At 40.2% G+C, this 22,382-nt stretch overlaps 3 protein-coding genes across 8 annotated transcripts in view; 2 read left to right on the top strand and 1 right to left on the bottom strand.

Moving 5' to 3' along the window:
• LOC124220583 (uncharacterized) overlaps positions 1-8,528 on the top strand; it is a 37,142-nt gene extending 28,614 nt beyond the window's left edge. For 4 of the 5 annotated variants that reach the window (XM_069136753.1, XM_046629706.2, XM_046629705.2 and 1 more), the window contains exons 5-14: positions 2,747-2,995; positions 3,553-3,662; positions 3,794-3,960; positions 4,050-4,205; positions 4,390-4,457; positions 4,540-4,620; positions 4,759-4,920; positions 4,992-5,189; positions 5,660-5,764; positions 5,862-8,527. In XM_069136753.1, the coding sequence (XP_068992854.1) occupies positions 2,747-2,995; positions 3,553-3,662; positions 3,794-3,960; positions 4,050-4,205; positions 4,390-4,457; positions 4,540-4,620; positions 4,759-4,920; positions 4,992-5,189; positions 5,660-5,764; positions 5,862-6,004 (1,439 nt within the window). In that variant the 3' untranslated portion in view covers positions 6,005-8,527. Of the gene's footprint in view, positions 1-2,746; positions 2,996-3,552; positions 3,663-3,793; positions 3,961-4,049; positions 4,206-4,389; positions 4,458-4,539; positions 4,621-4,758; positions 4,921-4,991; positions 5,190-5,659; positions 5,765-5,861 lie in introns of all 5 variants that reach the window. The other variant, XM_046629707.2, reaches the window with a different exon arrangement.
• Positions 8,529-8,693: 165 nt separating this feature from the next.
• Positions 8,694-17,687, top strand: LOC124220582 (carboxylesterase 5A). The gene is made up of 5 exons (XM_046629702.2): positions 8,694-8,887; positions 9,029-9,741; positions 10,446-10,722; positions 13,100-13,209; positions 14,896-17,687. Exons 2-5 carry the CDS (start codon positions 9,580-9,582, stop codon positions 16,261-16,263), a joined length of 1,917 nt encoding a protein of 638 aa, XP_046485658.1. The 5' UTR covers positions 8,694-8,887; positions 9,029-9,579; the 3' UTR covers positions 16,264-17,687.
• Rap1 (RAS oncogene family member Rap1) overlaps positions 17,388-22,382 on the bottom strand; it is a 17,223-nt gene continuing 12,228 nt past the window's right edge. For both annotated transcript variants that reach the window (XM_046629711.2, XM_069136754.1), the window contains exons 2-4: positions 18,995-19,268; positions 18,290-18,571; positions 17,388-18,182 (exon numbers count right to left, since the gene is read on the bottom strand). In XM_046629711.2, coding sequence (XP_046485667.1) covers positions 18,093-18,182; positions 18,290-18,571; positions 18,995-19,177 — 555 coding nt within the window. In that variant the 5' untranslated portion in view covers positions 19,178-19,268 and the 3' untranslated portion in view covers positions 17,388-18,092. The remainder of the gene's footprint in view (positions 18,183-18,289; positions 18,572-18,994; positions 19,269-22,382) is intronic.

The following is a 22,382-nucleotide window of genomic DNA, read 5'->3' as shown; positions in this document are numbered from 1 at the left end:
CGTCCGTTGATCTCGCCTGCGCGCACGCGTAATTGATATTCATCATTCATTGTAAATTGTTTGTGAGGTGTATAATTGACAATTGTTGTATGAGAAAATCGAACGCATGGAACGATCGCGAGATGAGCGGAAATTGGTAATTTTTATTGTTTTTCTATTTTTCCATTTTACTTTCTTTTTTTTTTATTTCTCATCCCGCTAGACGAGGGCTAGGTGTCTATTATACATCTTATCTTATTATACCTACCTGTCGGGTTTCTTGGCGACAAGAAATCTGAAACGAAGTATTATTCTTCCAGCGTATAATGAGGCTGAGGCTCGTCGTGTAAAAAATTGCCGCAAGTTGACCCAGCATTCGTGGTGTTTACGGAAGCGTGACACCGGCCATCTTACATTTATAGTTTTACCTCAGAATTATACGTGTATATAATACACGTGGCGTACATACCTCGTACACAACAATTGAATTTAAGTCGATGTCATCCACACGATCAGCGATCGAGGGTAGTTCTTCTATATGTATTATAACAGTCGGGCGTGGGACTCCGCGGCGATCTTCGCCTCGAGTTTCTGATCTCAATGAGCTCACTTTTTGCTCTATGCTCGGTAGTTTTTTTTCTTTCTTTCTTCTTTTTATACATCTTCGTATACGAAGAAGAACCATCGAACCATGAGATGGAGAAGTGAAATAAATGCGTGAAAAAAGAGCAGTGAGAATGAAAACAATTCAAAAACTATCGGGATCCACGGTATTGGGTGACGCCATTTTGCTCTCATATTTAATAATAAAGATTGTTTTTCATCGTATATTTTACTCTGTATCTATTTAATGTATCAAAATAGTCGTATGAACGCTTGCACGAAGGTTTTTGTGCATCCATGTTCGTACAATATACATATTTAATACGAACAGCTGATCACACCGCATGACGCCATATTGCAACGTTATAGCCATGCGCAAGTGCAATTACAGTAGATTTATACGACGGTGTTATTCATTTTTATTACTTTCCAAGTCTTGGGCTCCGTTCTTCGAAAATATGTTCACCAGGCGATAATACGGTACCCCATGGGTATAACCTCTTTCGCCGTGTATCGTGAATTTATGGTTAACAGGGAAAATTGCACATATTTTACATGAATGAACGCAGCTCCAGTACGTGCTATGAACTACTGCCAACCTATTTGACGAAATGGTTTATAACCTCTTACGTGACGCCAGTCGTGCCGTTGTGAAGGTTAGGTTGGCAGCAGTTCGTGGCACACGCTGGGCTGCTTTAACTCGTTTAAAATCTGTGGATGTGTTGACGCATGCGTACTCGATCTTTCCTGTTCACCATAAATTCACGGTATACAAAGCTACCTACCTGTCGCTTCTGGGTTTTCCGTGACTAAAGGAAATTCGTTACGCCGAAAGAAGTCATCTCCCAGAGCTGGCTCACTGTCCCATGAAATATTCAGTGAATACGAGTCAGAATCAGCTGAGATCACACTAATTATCTCGCCTGTATTAAGTTTGAAATTTTTTTCCGTTCACTTTTTACGAGGAAATATTTTTTGACTACAAACTAGACATGAATAAATTTTACCTGTATTCTTAACACGTGATTCGTGTTGTTTCTTTCTTTTTCTTTTTTTTTTCAAATTGCTAATTCATACCTCAATATTTTAACCTTAGGTTCGTCCTTAATTCATGGACACATGTGAGGATTGAACAACGCATACTAATTCACTGTTCATAGATTTAAGTATTAATTTCAGTCTATATTAAATCAAGGGTAACAAACTCTATCTCAAATTTCCCACGTGTCGCGAGGGTAAACCCGAGTCTCGGAGAATCCTACAAAAATATTTACGCATCGCCAATATGGGTATACATATATATAGGTATATCTATGTGAGCACAGGTAGTAGAGTACATTTACAAAAAAAAAAAAAAAAAGAGGAAATAACGAACGGAAAAAAAAGAGAAAAAATACCCTTGAGGGAAAGTGGTATGGAATTACCAGACTTCCGGTGGGGAGGATGGATTCCTCTCTATTGTATATTTACCTCTAGCTGTTTTGTAGTTTCTATCACCGGTACCCATAGATATCGGTTATGCGATTTATGAACCTCGACGAACTTTACCCGGTTCGGAGCTCTAATATACGATATTTATTTTGCGAAAATCCGTAGTGATACGTCTTTGCATAACATACATTATATATCAGAAAAAGATATCAAATGCCAACAAATGATATTCGACTTCCGTTTCTGACGGTATTTACATATTGTATATGGTCGTTATTAAAGTCGACTAAAAAGTTCAGTCATGATTATCCACGAAACGCCTGCCGATATGCAACTTAACATACCTACTTGCAACCTGCATTGCTTGAATTAGGAAATTTCGCCGATTACCATACGATTTATTGGTGAAAAATTCCTTTTTTTCCTCATTATTCAGAGAATATTGTTCTTTTTGCGAAGAATTTTGCAGGGTTCTTAAAAATTCTTTGAACTAACGATAGAAAAAGGTTTAGAACAAGCATCCGCCTAGAGTATGTTGGGTTCAAGAAATAAACTCGAATTTCGCCTGACTGCAAGCAACCTAACATGCACCGAATAACGAGTGTCATTTAAAATAAGGCGCTGTATTGAACACCAACTATCAAATTTAAAAAAAATTGTGCAGTTCTATAGAACTGGAAATATTATTTCCATCCTGTTTTGATACGTGATAAGAAGTCATTTTTCATTTCAGGTACTAAGGAATTCGCTGGGCAACCGATAAGGAACGAATATTGCCCGATTGAAGGACGTTACCATTTTACGTACAATATAAACGACGGTTCGGAAGAAAAAATTGAATGTAACACGTTCTCATCTGACTTTGGCAACTGCCCGGACGGATCGGTGTTTCATTTGAAATTCAAACGATGCTCGTTCGAGAATCTTGGTAGGGATGATTTCATCAGTCTGTCGAGAAAGGCGTCTCGCGATCAGATAATGAGTGAGCATAAGTGTTCTGTGTTCGTGATGGTCTTGTCGCATCCTCGTTATTCCTTGTTTCTTTTCGTTTGTTTTTCATTTTCATTTTTTTTACTTCTCTTCCATACCTTTGTACTCATCATACGTGGTCGCAAATCATGCTGGCTTGAATCATCGTCACCTGCGCATCCACATTAGTTCGCTTTGTTTTGTGACATTGATCAGAATCACACACGCACTTAGCAAAAGATCAGAAAAATGAAAATTTAGACACGTATCTAACGGTAATTTCGGCAAGGATCAGCATGAAAATTAATATGTGAACGCTAATACTTGTTCGTTAAAATTGACTTGACATTTATACTTCGCACTAATTTGTAAGACCACTTATGCCACAGTATCTCATATCACGTTTTTACCGATATATTTTCTAACAAGTCGTTGTCTATTTTTTGTTTCCGGGATAGAAAATATCAGAAATTCATATTTCTATGTTTTTCAATGTGATTAACAGGCATTGGGTATAATTTGAGAATTTGATTTTTGTCTACCATTGCAATATATCTTCCTCTCCGACAGATATTACATTCAATTGTCTCGGTACTTGGGACGGGCCGAACGGATCGAAATACTTGGCTCTTCTGGACGCGCAAGGAGGCGAAGAACGTCGACCCCAATATCGATGCGGTGTAAGTTTCTTGTTAGAAAATTTCAAACGTGTACCTCATCACAAGGGTACATATGGGTTTTGTTTTGAGAACGAACAAATTCGATGCAAAAATGTACGATTTATGACTTAACGTCGCCAATTACCTTTCAGCTTTATCATGTCGATAATAAAAAAGGTAAAACCTACCTGGCATTCAGCAGCGACTCGAGTTGCACACAAAATCTTGAAAATTCAACTAGCGGATACGAAACTCTGGTACTGAGCAAAGCGACGAACCAAAAAACGGTACCAGACTACGTGAGAAATCATGTAGCATTGTAAGTATCCGTAATCTGTGAGTTATTTTCTAACTATATTTGAAAAAATGAACTCGGGTAAAGTCAAGTTTTTCATTCTTGGCTTTAAGATTCCCGAAATGGTCGCACGGCGAGTGGGAACAATCGTTGATCGTAAACGGCACGATGACGTTTACGGATACAAATGGATATAAAAGTTACACTTTCGTAACTGTCGATTCGAACGATCAAAGCGGACGTTATGTCGTCTATTCGAAGGACCAATGGTAATTATAATAATTTTGATAATTTTCTATTATCCATGAGCACGGAAAAAAATGTATAAAAAGTAAAAATTCCCTATATCGGTAATATATCATTTCTTTGATCCTAAGAATTATCATTTCATTGAATGAAAAGTTAGTCGTTCTAAAATTACAAATCAGGAACTGTATTCTCATTCTTTTACAGTGAGATGGAGGGTTACGTGTGTTTAATGATGAAACAACGTAGTGAAAACGTTCTGGAATTCACCACAGGTGAGAGTAAAAAACATGAAATAATAATAGTAACTATAATAAATGACAATCCTTTTCTTATCGAAATTTCTATTCTCTACAGGTACGGCAACGAGTCTTACTTACAAAAGTTACCTCTGCGACGATCCGAATCTCGACAAACCCGTTTGGATGACACAATCCAGTGAGTAGACAAATAAAATTAACTGATTATTTAATAATGATGATCGAAAGAGAAAATAGAAGAAAAAAAAAATTTGGACTCATCCATGTAATTTTTATTGCCCCATTCATCTGAGATGTGGAACAATTTTTGTTTAAGGAATAGAACGCGTGGTCGAATCTCCCTGCCCAATTACGGGCCAGTATACGGGAGTTATAACCGATCTTCCTGGAATGTGCGCAGAGTTAAGTAGTAATTGCAACACGCGAGAAATCATGTATTACAAAGTCAGTGATTGTAGTACCGGTGAATTATACGAGGGTGCGTAAGAATTTAATTTCATCGTTGTGAATATATTTGCTTTTTTTATCTTATCGTTTCTAAATTTTCAGAACGCAGTTATTTGTGTCTTGGACAGTGGGAAGAAAATGGCGTTATGTATACGTACACGAAGAGAAACGACACTAGTACAAACGAGTGCTTCGTTGGACTGATAGTTAACGACGAGGAAATCTACATCAAAGAAGCTGGGGATCATTGTATAAGAAATATCGATCCCAAAACGCAGGGAATGCGTTTGTACAAAAAAGGTAGGAACATGGGACAATGATTACATTACCCATGGAGAAAAAAAAAAACAAATTATAAGAATCTAAGGCTTCTGCGCTTTCTTTTCTTAGTTCGCTCTGTTCACAATATAACGAACTACAGTAAAACCTCGTTCTTCCGGCCTTCGCTCAACCGAGTCTCCGCGTTATGCTCGGATAATACGGATGGAGCCTTTACTTTGTTGCTTATATGTAGTAACAATGCTTTCTACCCCAAAGATTAATCTACGTTCGTTAGATTTTCAATTTAATATACTTCTGTGATTAAATTTCATTTTACCATTTCAAATACGTAAATAATGATTGAAATTTTCAAAATTTTTATTTCTTCCGTGTTATCCGAGGTTTCGCTTATCCGAGGTACCTCCTCCTCACGTTATCTTGGATAAACGAGGTTTAACTGTAAATAAGACTAAGAAATACAAGGTTGTCACTTTTGATCGCTATTCCAGGACAATGTTATGGCAACTCTCCGAGTCCCGCACCCACGCCGCTTAAACCAATTCCGCACGATCCAGTAATGCGGATTACTTCCACACCTCGATCAAACGTTGGAGGTAAGACGTCAAAGTACGAGTAACTATTCGCGCGCTGAAAAATGTGACTAAAATTTTCTCTGCTTACCAATTTTTTTTCGCGTCTTTTACCCTACAGATAATATGATCAACCAAATTTCAACAATCACGGCTGGATCCAGATGTATCGGGAAAACCGCAAATAATCAACACACTATGTTCCTAATTATCCTTTTGGGGTTAATTTACTTAAATATGTATTACTCGAAGTCGGAGCGTTGAAGAATTGTTTTATAACGGAGATATAAATATAACACGACAAGCGATATTCTAATTGCGATAAATAGACTCTAAGACTGGACAATGTTTAGATCTGTCGCCTTTTTTTCAAGATAAAAAAAAAAAATAGGAAAGAAAAAAAAACAAGGACGAGGGTAAAAAATTTTGTGTAGAAAGTGTAGAATAAAAAAATACTAGAATAATATATTAGACGTAGTTATATCATATATATATATATGATATACGCGTATTCGTAATCTGAATATCTCAACGAGTGTTTTAAATAGTATACATATATACACAATATACATATAACGACTGAATTTACGATGGGAAGTTTGCATTGTGAACATTTCACGAAAAAAAAAAGAAAAAAAAATAACAAGTATTTGGCAACGCCCGGCCAAATTTTAACTGAATCTTGTTAACTTTTCACATAATATGTATTTTATCTGACGTTAAAATGACAAACATTGATAATGACTCTCGTGAAAGTGATTAATTCGAAAGCTTCACCTTGGTTGGATAAAATTTGAATGCTGTATTGCATTTTTTTTGTTTTTTTTTTATTTATTCCATCTCATCCAGGTCCCTTGGACACTTCCAAACTGTGACTAGCTTTTCATTGTGTATCTCTCGCAAGTATTTTGATTTCGATTTTAATTTCAATTTTTTCAGCACATTTCTTTCGAATATTTCTTTGGTTGTATGATTTTTTAAAGCAATTTTAGACTGAGACCGTTCCAAAAGCCGTTTCTGCATGTTTTTACAACTGCATGTACGCATGTCGCACTGAAATATTTTTGAACGTGGCATATCAAGCTGTGTGGAAATTTTTTTTTTTTTCTTATATAAACTTAAAATTATATATACATAAACACGTGCCTTAGAAATGTGCGAACAATGCGTGACTAATGGCTTCAGTGAAAAAAAATTTAGTATACGTATAATTGAAATTTTTATCTTATTTAGTTCAGAGAGTTTACAATTATCGTATACATGTTAAGATCAATGTACAGTTTGCCAGAAGGCAAAACATCATGATGCGGCGGTAGATCGAGCCTTGAGTTAATTGTTTGCTTTTTGCTTTTCGGTTGGATATAAGTAAATCAAAAAAAGGAAGATTTCCATATCTTCTTTGTAATTCAGTTGCACGGAGCCTATTACAAAAAAAAGAAAAAAATTCAGTCCACAGTTTACAATAAATTTTAACGATTGACTCAAATCTCACGGAAACTACCACGCTAAAAATCAAATGTAAATATAGTTTATTGTAATCCACTTTTTATGATTATTTATTAGTAAACATTTATGTAAGAACTTGAAATGAAGTACCCCAGGTTATTGAGGAATGTAAAAATTGAGGTTCGTCGATCAATCGGAAAATATTTTTTATCATTTTTTTTTACTATTATCCTGAGTCTTAATTCAAAGTTCGTGTTTTGAAAATATTTTTCCACACAAATTTCACCGAACCCCAATTAATCGATCCTCGTATTTTTGGAGCAATTACCTTGTGCTTTTGTCAATTTAAACAATAGAGGTTCGAGTGAGTACTTAACATGGCATATATTTGATTGGTTTTTAAGATTGTAGATCAGATTACATTTTTAATTTATGCCTCAATACCAAGGTTCTTGTGCATGGCTAATGTTTATTGTAATTTATTTTATCCAATTATTAAGACATTCAATCAGTTTTTCTTTTATCTCATTCGAAACTTTATTCTATATTAATTCACTACTTCATACCGACTGTAAGCTAATATTATTGTAACGAAGTGAGTTCACTTTCCTTAAATTTCTTCCTCAAACTTGCGTGCTAACAATAATTTTAAGCACGTTGTGTTTCGTGCAACAGTGATGTAAAATATTTTTGTACAAAAGACAAAAAGACAGGATACGAAAAAAGCAATAAGAAATACATATACGTATGTTTTTTCCATACATGCGCGGAAAGGCCGATTTCGCTCCCTGTAATGCGGGAGCATAGCATGTGAAAAAGTAGACAAAGGTTTGTTCCTCCGACGGATGCATTTTTGTTTCGGTCTGCGCAGACCATATTTCAGTGGTCAGCTGTTAGCCCAATGGAAGCCATCTTGGAAATCGCTAAATGATCTCGAATCCGATTGGTCGAAAATCCAAGATGGCTTTCACTCGCAGCGGGACGCGATTGGTTCTAAGAGATGGGCTGCGCAAGAGATCGCTTACAAAATAACGCCATCGGACGGCATGAATCTTAACCTCGATCGCACCAGCGTGATCGATGAAGCGTTATTCCTCGCTACAGGAAGCAAAATCGGCATTCGCGCACAGTGGAAATCGAGTTTACCGCAGGAGTGACCGTTTGGCTCCCTTGGTGTACAATATACTATTAATTAGTCTAAGCGATTGAACGCGACCACGTGTGTCGGACGTACTTATTTAGCATACGTTTTCTTTTTATAAATCATAATACCGATATACCTTCTAACGAAAAGAAATTATTTCCTATAATCTATAACTATGTTTGCCAAATACATTTTTTAACACAAACGTGCGAACGAATATTTCTATTCGCCAAATTATTCGAAAAATATATTTAGCAAAAACTCGTACCACCTTTCTCAATTTCCTAGTGTGAAAAAACTGAATTTTGTAACAAATGTATCGGTGCGTAAACTTCGGATTCGGTGCGGCGATCACAGCAGAAATTAGTCGAGTATTATTTATCATGCACCGTTTATAGTTCAAGCTGGCTGAAAGTAGGTGATGATGTTGAGCCTAGAACGAGCCTGACCCCGAGGTCTAGTTGCGGCGCTATCGCATTCTAGGATCTATGAGGGTACGAAGACGTGCTAGATTTAGGAGTCGAATTGCAGCCGGTTCACAGTGGAGAGCACTCAAGGTAATTACTCCAAAGAGACATTAAGTAATGTCGTAGATCTTGTCAGTGGGTAATGTGCGCATTGTGTACGAGCTTGACGCAAGGTAATCATAATTTAGGAGAATGTGAACTGCACAGAATTAACTCTGGGCACTGTTCAAGGTCACCTCTAATGGGCCAACGCACAGATAAGGAGAAGAGATATCTTCCGAAGACGCGAACGGCGTTCAGAGCTTTGGATGATTATTTTCTGCCATTCTTTTCACGTCCATTAATGGCTTAATTGTCCTGACAATACAAAGACGTTGTATAATCAAACGAAAAAAGTTGAATATGGATTGTCGAGATTGTCAGGATTCGGTTCTTGAGAGAGTCGATATGGAATACTGAACGGAAATCTTTCTTTATCTTCCTCTTCGCGACCATAAGGCATTATTGTTAAACTGTTATCGATGAAAAAGAAGACCATGCAGCTGCAGCCGGAAACCTAACAGCACAGCGATGGTGATGATAATAATAATAATCACGTTGTGATAAATAAAATATTATAGAAGCCCAAGACGCGAATACGAGGAGAGTCTAGAGCGCAGGTCCTTACGAATGGAGTTTACTTCGAGACGAACTCAGTCACGCGATCTCGCTTGGCAAGCTACCTTGCACCATCGGAAAGCCCTCCTCGGTCGCAGCAAGTCGTCAGTCGGTGGTTAAACACGATGAAGAACAGCACGAGATTCGCCTTCACTTTATCCTTGCTGGCTTTGTTCTGTAATGGGATTCCCAACGTCGATTCCCAGAGAACTCATGCTCGGCAAGGCGTCGGTAGGGAACCACCAACGATCAAGATACCCCTTCAGGGTAGTCTGGTCGGAAAGGAGGTGAGGTATTAATATGCACTGGCTTGTTATTAAGCACCAATCCTATTACAACGCCTAAATCATCGTGCATTATGAAAGATGCGACTGAATGTTTCGTTCCACCGCACATGTTAAACACGTCCTGCAAAGCGCAGAGTCAATAATGCTGTGCAGGTATTTTAGCCATCCTGCCAATTTGTACCTATGTCAATTATTAATAGACTCGCATGCAAAATTTCAAATAAAAAAAATTTTCCAGTATTCATCGAACGTATAAACTAAACATGCATTCAAGTGTTTAAGATTTTGTATCTAGTTTGTCAACCATTGCGAAGAATTCATTCATTTGACTCGGGTGCTTATGTACGAAAAGTAAAATTCAGTATTTACAGTAAACTGCCATTTCTTTGAGTCGAATATGATTTCTTCACGGCACATAAATTATTTTCAAACAAAGCCGTATCATTATTTCTGAACAATAAATATTTTCTCAAGTTGTGAGGGGAGGGCAATTGTTCATAGTCACGTGATCCGTGTCGGCAACAAGCCTATAATCACCGGACTCTGAAAGAGTAGCTGTAACATTTTTATCGAAACTTTTTGGTGCTCGTGACACAACACGTCATTTCCTATTTCGCATATAATCAGAGGGTACATTGAGCGATTAGAATCACTGTTCACCAAATTCTGTTACTCTAGCTTTTGGTGATTGAATTTGTTATTAGATGACGTGGATGCGGACGCAGAAGGTTTTCGCGTACCTTGGAATACCATATGCAAAGCCTCCGATTCGTCAGCTTCGATTTGCTGCGCCTGATACAAACCCGCTTCCATCCTGGTCCGGGATCAAAGAAGCCACCACCTACGCTCCATCCTGTCAGCAAGTAGAGGGTGGACAAAAGCTCCATGAACGGACTTACCTCAGACTTCTGGCCATCAATGATGCCGATGATCCAGGAGTCAGCGAGGATTGTCTTTACCTCAATGTCTTCGTGCCTGATGGTGAGCTCTGATAAACTTTTCCTCATTTAAGTTATTCGGCCATCGAGATATGTATCGCTTTAGAGTAGCGCTGAGAATGACAGTAAAAAAAATTGCGCGGAATTTTTTAATCACCGTGATGATATGGTAAGTTCGCCGTGATAACGGTGCGATGGAAATATCCGGCGGAAGATTGCAGCGGCGGAAACGAATGAACGTCACAAGTAGTTTAACTTGGGGGTGCCTTGGCATTTGAATTGCTAAGGTGACAAATTAGATCCTGATTTAGAATTGCGGATTAACAAATGGTGTTCTGTAATTAAAGGCAAACAGCAGCTCGACTTAACTTTATCAAATGAAATTTAAGTGAGACTTGGATGTCGAGTAGTTCCGATACAAAAATAGAATGAAGAATTTAACCTCTGCCTATCATTTTATTGTGAAAAGTACGGGTGTAGAAAAATGCAGGAATGAATCATGTTGAATAAAAAGAGAAAAATAGAAAAATTGAGACAGAGCCTTGTGCCAACTGAAATTGGTTTTTCTCGTTTACAATTTTTACCACCCAACGACACGCGATATTACTGCAGAAAGTTCTTTCCGCAGCAACGCGAAGTTAAAGTTCAACGTGACAAAGACCTTACAAGCCTCAAGAGTTGACTAAAATTAAAATCCATCGGTGTTACAAAATTTATTCACAAGGGCCTCTGTTATATAATATTCGCAGACCCTTACGGAAGGATTTAAACATATTAAGTAAACGGGGATGAAATTTTAGAAATACGTACAGCCGGATGAGTGCCGAATATTACAATGTTTTCAACGAGCGAAACTGTGAAAAACTAGAAGCGAATTCGAACCGATCGGAATACCGAAGTGTGGATTTGTTTCGCCTATAACTGAGATTATCGATTCCGGATGCGAACAATCAGTCGGTCAATGGCCAAGCCCCGAAGCCTTTGTGATAAGTAAATTTCAGTATCGGTGTGAAAACGAGCCAAGTAATTTGTCTACTTCTTTAACCAGATCATGTCGATTATACGTGATGAAATTTCCGGCAGGGTAGTCAGCCCGTCAACTTTATACGTCTGACTTACATGCAACCCTTAAATCAAATCCACGATTTACTTCTTTACGACTCCTGCATCAAGGTGCCTGTATATAACGAGAAAACTTTCCAAGGGCATATAATATCGCCTCGGTTAATGGGCTTTCAGTTTCCTTGAAGATGACGATAGTAATCGTTGCGATAAACAACCCCGGGTATACAAATCTAGCCAAAGCCACGATACTCACATTATAACGTACGACAAGAACGCACCGCTGACATTTTCTTTGTCGAAGGTGGGGAAAAAAAAATAAATAAATAAAAATTATATGTATACCGATCAGAATCGCTCGGACCGTCGCTGGCCAATCACCTGCGTATTTCGACAATCCGTTTCGACGCCTGCGACAAATCGACTCTGGGCACCAAACTAACCAGAGTTGCTGCACTGTACTCGAAGTTTGGCACACTTATGCACCCATGAGCAGTTAGTCCGGACTGGGGCACCCTTACAGTCAAACAGCAACTGGGTTGACGGGAACAACGACAAAGAAAGAATTGCCATTTGGACATAAGCTGAACGGTCCTGGATCGATAAGGGAATAAAGTATACGGTTTTAAAGTGTTGGTGAAGAAGAAGGGATGGTTGTGTTGCAGCGTTACGGTGCTTTGGACACGCAATCCGTTCGCCCTCCTCGCAGATGCCATGATACGGTGGTAATAGTCACGAAGCCCTCTCCTCCACCCCTGAAATCATTCCATCGCCATTTCTAGCTGGATTTTTCGCTCCCTTCGTGTAGGTACACATCACGACGGACCTTGGACGCGGGTTTTAAACCCTCGAAAATGCGACTGGGCCAATGGATCGCCGTTGCGAGATTCGTGATATTACCGCAATTCAACCGCAGGCTCGATTCTCCTTCCAACAATATTTTGTATAGTATAAGTACTGCAAGGAGTGAAAAACTCGGCAAACTCTTACCGGAGCTCGTATGTTTACGCCAATCAAACAGAATTATATGGAAATGGTTACTTTTCAACGGTGTTGTGTTTGAATTAGCGCCATTGTACGGACAGCGAAGCAATTTGTACTGGTTCAATTGTAAGGGTTTAACCATGTTTTAAGGGTGTGTATAGATCGAGATTCACTCAAGTATTTTTTTAATAGAATCAATCAGTAGGAAGCATTGTCATTTAGAATAACGTTCACCATTTCGCGGCTCGTTTTGCGGGGCCATGAATATCTCGAGAACGGCTCGACCGATTCACTTCAAATTTGGAGTCAGTATTCTTGGACGTATCGCGTGCCTGGTGTTTTCGCGTCATACTGACCAGCTCAATTTCTTTCAGGCAATCCACCGGGCGAGGGCTGGCCGGTGATGGTCTGGTTTCACGGCGGAGATTTCAACACTGGGACTCCAGCCATTTGGGACGCCACAGTCTTCTCGATCAAACAGAAGGTAAGCTTTGGACTCAGCGTGATACTGCGATTCGGAAGGTTCGGAACGGCCTTGAAAGGGTCGCAGGACTCTCGTCGAAATCGATTCATAGCATGCTATTGATAGTCGTGTATGAGATTACTGTCATTAAATCTGGATGTTTCGCGTGTTTAGGAGACATGCATAACGACCCCGAGTCTTGCGCGTGATAACGTATGTCACGGTTTACATGCACGAATTCGTCCGAGGTGGACCTCGGGCTTGAAAATAGAATGCGAATAAAAGTTCGAACGTATTCTACAGGTCTTATAACTTTTGTTTTCTCAATTCAGTACCTGAAATAAGCTGGACTGGGAAAAGTGCTGCAGGAGTTACTGCAGGTACAATACACGTCGCGTGAAAATATATAACTCGATTCTGGGATTTGGCTCAATGTTTTTTTTTTATGGCTTGATAAAGATCGAGTAATCAACAATACTTTCTGTGCTGGTAAATATGCCCACGGTGTAAGGTTCAAGATATGACTTGGAATTTGACTTATCGCAGGGGATCGGGGGTCGAAAATACGGAACAGTTAGAGGCAGGTATGTGATAATAGTCGCGTAATTGCGTGGTCACCCTTACACCAACTTTTAATACATTTATATATGCCAGGACCTGAAATCTCGGATCAGGACCTTGACCGTGAATTTTTAACCAAGCGTGATCGGTTAGAATTCGGAGATAGTCACACTGATATTATTCGGCAAATTTTCGTTGAGCAGAATTATTCCTGAATGCAATCTCTCGTGCAATAAATTTGCTGTTTTGTCGTGTGACTATAAAACGAATTCATTTAACCTCTATATCTGTATGTATGTCAGCTGCGGTAAAGATATTTTTAGAATGATGTTAGATCAATGAATCGAAGCGCAACGGACCAACTGACGTGATATTCGCGTGGAGGATAGGAAATTTATGCGAATTTGCGATGAATTTGAATACTGAAAATAGTCCTAGGGTTACTTTATGTATTGGACGGAAGCTAAAATTGTGTTTCGCAGGTTTTCACCAGAGTAATAAGTTGCAAATTGATTAGTTTTTGCACAACCTAAATCTGTTAATAATCGCCAAGGTTCTCATGTTGTCTAAGAACATTAATTATGCGTCCTTTTGTGTCAAGGATTTCCTAAATTTAACAGTAGTTGGACATCGTATTGTCAATCATAGGAACTCATAACGACTTAAATGTTCTTCAAAATCACGAGGAATAAACAGGGAAAACGGAAATTGTTTAGCATCACTCGAATTCACTTAAAATTATGTGAAAGTGTTGAAAATGATGGAAATCTTTGTAAGTTTTATGATTAATGGTTTCAATTTATCAACACTGATGACGAGTTTTTCCTATTGATTTCCATCTTATTACGTGCTTTCGTTCTTTTCTAGTTAACCGAATGATTTCCATTGATTTCAAATGATTCCTCAGTGTTTTAGGTGATCCACAATGATTCTTGTGACCCCTTCCAAGCCGTTACATTTTCTGATAGGAACGCTATGAAATCCTTACAAGTCAAATAGCAATCACTCGATACGCTGGGAATCAACGAGGATCACACAATAAGAAACGATATCATACACTTGTTTTCCAAGTAAACTTCCCCCGAGTATTTTTATCTCTTCTATCATATATGCGATCCCAACTGACCGTGACTTTTACGTACTCAGATGCTGATCGTGACGGTTGCGTACCGGCTGAACATCCTTGGATTTTTCACATCGACGGACGCGGAGGCTCCTGGTAACTACGGAATGCTGGACCAGATAGCGGCGTTGGACTGGGTGCAGAAAAACATCCAGTACTTTTCCGGCCAGCCGGACAACGTGGCGATATACGGTCACAGTTCGGGAGCGATAAGCGTGGGTCTTCACATACTGAGTCCATTGAGTCGAGGAAAATTCTCCAAGGCAATAGCGATGAGCGGAGACGCTATCGGGTCTGTCGGATCGCCGAAGACGGAGACGTCGGTGGTAGACCAGATAGCGGAAAAGTTCGGGTGCAATCGTCACCCGACAACGGACCTCATCAAGTGTCTCCGTAACGTTAGAGCCGAGATCCTGGTGCAGGAATCCTCCCACATAGAGACGTGGGGACCGATCGTCGACTACGAAACGAACAACACGACGGAGCCGTTCCTGCCAGAGGACCCGCTGGTCACCCTGGAGATGGGCAACTTCAACGCGGTTCCTCTGCTCGTCGGCTATTCGAACAACGAGCAGGCCCTGGCCTACATCGAGTCTATCGGCAACGGGCGGGACGAAAACGCTGACGGGGCGTTGAGTTCGGATAAGTTCGAGGCGCTGATAGACAGCGAGATAACCGCCGCGGCGAAGAAGTTCGAGGACAACACCACCTGCGAGGTGGACTCCGATATGCTGGTGAAGTCGGTGCTCTTCTACTACAAACCCTACCCGCCGACCAAGGACGAAATGGTGCTGAGAGACCGATACCTCGACCTTCAGACCGAGAAGAACTACGCCGCTGGTCTCACTCTTCTTGCGGGAAAAGTCTCGCGGCAGAAATCGGCCTTCGTTTATCGGTTCGACTACCGGCCGCGGACGGCTATGTCCACGGAGGGTGTTCCCGACTGGGCCGGAGTCCCTCACATGTTCGAACTCCAGTTCGTCTGGGGCCTTCCTCACGCTGCGAGCTCCGTGCAGTGGAACCCCGCCGACAAGAAGATGGCCGACGTTATGATGACGCTCTTTTCGAACTTCGTAAAGACCGCGAACCCTTCGCAGGCGAGCATGGGCGTGAAGTGGGAACCTTACACCGAGGAGAATCCCGGCATTCTACTGATCGACAGGACCATCAACATGAGCGATCACAATGCCGTCGATTACAAAGCGCTCGCGTTTTGGAACGAGTATTATCCCATTGTTCTCGAGGAGGCGAGATCCTGTGACTGTAACAACACATCAGCCGCCCAGTCTCTCACATCCGCTTCGTCGAATTTCCACATTGTCTTTTTCACCGCGGTGCTGCAGAGTATCGTTGCGGAGCCGGTGTTCGTCAGGAGGTTCGGATTGTTCTGACGAGTAGGATAGTCGAAAACAACTATTGTATTGTCTCTGCAACATTGCTAAGTCTGATTTAGGCGCCATTGTAATACTAAACTGAAAATGGTCAATGTCGGATGATTAATAGATGCGATATTATCACTCAAATTATCATTCAAATCAAATTTAACTATCGTCGTTCTGTCTTTTCATACGTATAATTGGCAATATTGCGAAGTACAAAGAAATTGCATAATATGCGAAACGTTGCGATAGAACCTTCGAAAATGTCTGATGGCTTTCTTTTTTTTGCAACGTATTGTTGCCGCTTTGGTAATAAGCCAGAGTGCAGAGTTGCAATAATTAATTAATAATACACTCTCTTAGTCATGCCAATGAGGAAATTCGAAATTCCATTGTCGCTTCTCGGATGTCCGAAAAGAAAGATCGAACAAGTTTCCGTCACTGGTACACTTACACAATATGTTGATTGGCAATTTCATAAAACTGGAAATAAATCTTTTCACACATCGTTCTATAATAGACGTGGATCATTTGAAATTGATTTCTCCTATAATCTTTCTTACAAGTCAGCTAACTTTACATATACGAATGTTATGAAAAAAAGAGTTCTAAAATTATAGAAAACACCGAGGAGAAGTTATCGTCAAAATGGTTGATCCATGTAGTTAAGAGTTTGACTGAACGAGCAGTTAGTTGAAAGCTTGAATTACGCTTAAATCTATGTTTATCTCTTCAACTTGACAATCGATATTCAGCAATCTAATATCTATCGTAGTAAGGAAAGGATCCAACCATCTGTAAGAGGTTGCGAACGATTGAACCAACGTTTAACATTTATTGAATTTTTTTTATTATTGGCTTCAATACGGATATAGAAAAAAAAATTTTAAAAAGAGAAAGAAAAAAAACCATAAATCGATTTCGAGAAACAAACGGTTGATAACTTATGAATATTTTGATGCTTTGATAATATAATAATAATAATAATAATCATTAATAATAATGTATGTACTGTCTATGTATAATTACTATTATATTATATAAGAGAGATGTACGTCGAGCGATGGTGCATGAGGGCTTGGCCAACACCGGCGTACACCCAAAACATGTTTTTTTTTCTTTCTTCAGCATAATAATCATTATCATCATCATCATCATCATCATCATCATCATCATCATCATCATCATCATCTTCGTCATCACCATCATTATCATCATCTCCTTATTTGTTTATTATTTTTTTTCTTCTCCTAAATATATAATATTATTAATTAATAATTTTTATGCAAAACTCCTACAGTGATAACCGAAGTCACAGGGTAAGACATCGCCGTTGTACGCCTACAGCCGCACCTTTGACACGAGCCACCCCGGACCAACGTATATACAATAACCCTCTCTGTTGCTCCCTCTTCTCCACTCCTCCCTGTGATCAGTGCTTGAGAAAACACTATTTTCTTCGAATGTCTTGCTCTTCTCCTTTATAGTCATCTTCCCCATCTTCCTATTTTTAATCGGTTTCGAAGCTTAGAGTCCCGCCCCGCCCCACCCACCTGTCTTCCTTGCGTCACTTGTTTATTATACTCTCCCTCCGTTCGGTTTATTTCCCTATTCCCCGTTCTGTATTTTATCCCGTTCCTCTGAAACCTCGTTTTACGCCCCCACTGGTATGTGTGTTCAAATTCAGATATATATTATATATATATATATATATATATGTGTGTGGATAGATGTGTACACACATATATATGTATATATATGCATATGTTCATTTGTTTATCTCTTTCGTATGTATTTTCGCGTACAAGGATACGATGGGGGGTTTAGGCCCATTTCTCTCTTTACAGAAGTCGGCATAGCCCTTTCTTTTTTTGCTTTATCTTTTTCTCCGGTGACTTCTTGTTGATTTGTCGCACCAGGTCGTAAAAGATCTGAAACGAAACGGCAAGAGGATTAAAATTGTACTTAAAGATGCGTCATATGATATTTTTTGTTTAGAACTTTGAGGGCGTTTTCGGTAATATTGCAGAACACTCACGTCGTTAACGTTAATTTTGGCTTTGGCAGAGGTTTCCATGAACGCGCAATTGAATTGCCTGGCCAGATTGACTCCTTGGTCCTTTCCGACTACCCTCTCATCCTCCAAATCACACTTGTTGCCTACGAGTACCATTGGCACGTCGTCCGTGTCTTTTACCCGGAGGATCTGTTCCCTAAGATCCTGAAGGTCGTTGAATGTCGACTGTGCCGTTATCGAGTAGACCAGTACGAAGCCCTGACCATTCTTCATGTAAAGGTCCCTCATGGCCGTGAATTGTTCCTGAAAATATCAATCAAAAGACCTGTCATTCTTTTCGGAGCTCAGGGGAATCAGCGAATGGGGACGCGACTGAAACAATATGGCGCCGGAACGGTTATCAGCTGACCGTTTTAGGTCAATTACACGAATATCAAGCGGCATATTGCGTCGCGCAAACTGCCAGACTCCTATTTTGTTACATCGAGTAACGATAGTGAAAAATGCGGTATATCAAATGACATTAAAATTTAAATACGACGACAAAATGGCGTCGCAACGTACACGTAAAAATTACGGTACATAGTTTAATGTGCTAATATTGAAAGAGTATTTCGTCGAAAAATTAATTTTGCCTATGCAGCAGGTTTTCATTTACGTAATGAATGAGTGTAATGAATTAGTGACGATGACGAAGCGTATATGTATAGTGATAATCGTTCTTACCGTGCCAGCAGTGTCTAAAATTTCGAGCATGCATTGCTGCCCGTCAACCTCCACCTGTTTACGGTAGCTGTCCTCAATTGTCGGATCGTATTTCTCGACGAATATACCTTGGACAAATTGGACGGTGAGGGCAGATTTGCCGACACCTCCGCTACCTAGCACGACTATCTTGTATTCGCGCATCTCTCGGCCTATCTATCTGTGCTCGCTGTCACAGCCGAGAGGTCACCGAATCCGCCACGTCGTGTCTTTGGTCTCTTTCAGCGAGATAGATCTGGAACAGGAAAGAAATTTTATTTATTAACCCAAAGTGTTATAATATTCGATTTAAAATTTTCGGTGCATGTTTCGAATTTGCGATTTCAATATGTATTTCAATTTTCATTTTTCACCCACCCCCCCCTCCCCTTTCCCCTCCTCCGCAAAAGAAAACCGCACAAATATTTTTCATGCATCAGCGATTAGCCAAGCGAGAAAAAGAGAAACCATTATTTATTGCCGGGGTTACACAAACTCCCATAGATTGACACATCGGTCATAAAAGATACACGAGTGCGAGCAGAAAAAGACTACAGCGACGTCAGCAGAAATGACAGCAGATCGGATCGCTATTACGACCAAATGATCAATGGTTCGGAAAAAGGAGAGGAAGGAAAAAAGGAACATTTTCCTATGGTATATATAGCGGTGCTAAAATTCAACCAATTTATTCGCTATAAAAATACTTTGCAACGGGTATCAAAGACGGAAGACTAGATGTACGGACACTGGAAAACAGTGTATAAATAGAGCTGAGGATATTGCCTCGGCGATTCCTCGGTCAAACGATAGTGGAGCTCTTCTCGGATACCAACAGGGCGCGGAGAGGTGTAAGCTCACAATCAGCCCTCGACGATATCTGCCAACGCAACGACCGCCCGTCGTGTTCACCACCACCATCACCACCACCACCACCACCATCACCACCACCACCACCACCACCACCACCACCACCACCACCACCACCACCACCACCACCACCACCACCACCACCACCACCACCACCACCACCACCACCACCACCACCACCACCACCACCACCACCACCATCACCACCACCACCTCTTCCACTACCGTCGCCACGTCGAGCAGAGAGTATCGGTATGAGTTATCTGCTCTGATGGGTACCATCGCTGCGCTCGAACGAGCCAAGCCAATGGTTAGGGTCTCCAACAACCCCTTTCGCCAGCCACTTTCTCCTATGCAGCGATACGAACACGGGTGCAAGTCCGTACTCGTTGCACAACGTAGACGTCTAACGTTTTTTGGGATGAAAATAAACGATGTCCTGATTAATTTATAGTAAATACGAATAACAGTGACTGTCAATTGTGAACTGTATCAAAGAAGAAGACGTATTCCAAGGATTTAAATATCGTGTTGCTTAGGTTAATCTTCTACGTTATACGTGTTTTTTCAACTTTACTTCGTTTTCATAACTTTCTTTGCACAATTTCCAAAATCCCAGCAGTCCTCTGACAGTTGCGGGTGTTTTAAACTTTTTTGCCTACTATCAATTTTCTAACCAAAAGACGAGGAAGTTCTGAGATGTTAGCCAGAGTTTGAGGAACAGACGGAAGCACTTATTGGAATCGTATCAACTTGATATTCTGAAACCGCTTAATTCTATTTGGATTATATTATTGGATCGTGAGTGTTATATATCATGCAGGATGAAGACGGAATAAAATTCAAAACTTGTGACAATAATCATGATGGGACCAAAAACTGAGTGAAGAAGATTATGATAATGGTACTTAAAGATGGAAAGCGGATGGAAGAGGAGCGTAAATGACATAGTTTATAACACAGAATTCAACAGTGGAGAAGAAAACGGCTTGATGAGACAGCGATTGGTGTGCGTGTGTGTGTGTTAATGTTTCTCTTAACGTCCATAGCGGCCCGAGATTTTCCGTTGTTGTCAGACTCGGCAAATAACGTTTTAATAACAACCATAGAAGAGGCTTCAAGTGTCGAAACTTCTGACAGTAAACCTCGCCTGATTATCGATCCATTTTACCCGGGAGTGTAAAATCTTATAGTGCGAGAGATAGAACAAATTAGCTTCACAATGAATGATAATCGATGTCTCTTCTTACTTATACCGTTGACGCGCAATAGTTCTAATTGAGACCCATGGACAATGCGCACTTTCCGGGCTTTTTGTGTACGAAGCAGGTCATTATCGACTTTGAGGAAAGTGATAAAACTGCGAAACGACCATTCGTATCAGTTTTTTTTCCTTCGAAATTCATATCTAAACGTGGATTTGAACGTCAAGTGAATTTTCGTTTAATGCCGGTGCACTTAATTGGCGAATGTCCGATTCGAACGGCGGAAAATACGGTTGAAGATTAATTAAATTTCGTGCCAAGAATCTCGGCGTTTTCTTTTCTTCAATTTGTATAATCCCTGAACATTTGACGACAGTGTATAATTCTTATCTGAACTTGAAGGTCCAACGAATCTGCCCGTTCGGTAAGAATCATTTTCCGAGTTAGTTACGTTCTTGAAGGCTCTGGGAAACCAATTTCAACCTAGATAATCCGTAGTTTGATCGCATCGACCGAACAGTTATGTATCTATAGATATAATGGTTGATATACTCGGAGTATACCCGGCATCGGGTTTTTATTCGCATATAACGAAAAATGGGGCAAACTGGCGGACGTAGATATAGATATTGTAAACGTATAGGTATATACGCGGAGAAGAATGACGTTTGGCGGTAGATCCGTTGCTGCATACATCAGTGTTCGACTTTGCGGGGCTATTGTTGCAAAAGTGTGCCATCATCATGGTCGCACGCTCGTATACCCTGCAGCAGATATTCTATGGCCTGATCCCCCGCCAGTCGCTTCGCTCTTCGCATATATGCACGTTGGTGGATTATACGACGTGATTTCATGCCCATTATTATACTCCGCAATTAGGGTGGTGGCGATGAGGTTTAATTCTCATTATACCTACCTACATACGGTGGGATTGCAGTTAGTTATAGAGTGAAAAAATTAATTAAACGAAAGATTCGAAACGTCAAATTTCTGTAATATAACCGAGGATTGGATCGAGGTATTACTATTAATGAAAAAGAATCCCATCAGCATTCCCTGGTATCGATGAATGATATTAAAAGCGTGAAGCGTTACGGTGACGGTGAAACACGCCCACGTTCCGCAGGGTATAAGAGTCTCTAGATTACGTACACTGTGAGCGCAGTATTGTTGTACATACCAACCACGCCACTTTGCTCATCGTCGTCTAATCGCAATGAGCAGCTGCTGCCTCAGACAATGAGCGTGAATGAGCGTGTTACCGCTCTAGCATAACCGTATAATATATGAAGTGG

Source organism: Neodiprion pinetum, chromosome 5 (genome assembly GCF_021155775.2).
Source record: "Neodiprion pinetum isolate iyNeoPine1 chromosome 5, iyNeoPine1.2, whole genome shotgun sequence".
NCBI classification, from domain to species: Eukaryota; Metazoa; Arthropoda; class Insecta; order Hymenoptera; family Diprionidae; genus Neodiprion; species Neodiprion pinetum.
The sequence above is the reverse complement of the archived record's forward strand: the minus strand, read 5'-3'. Positions and strand labels throughout refer to the sequence as shown.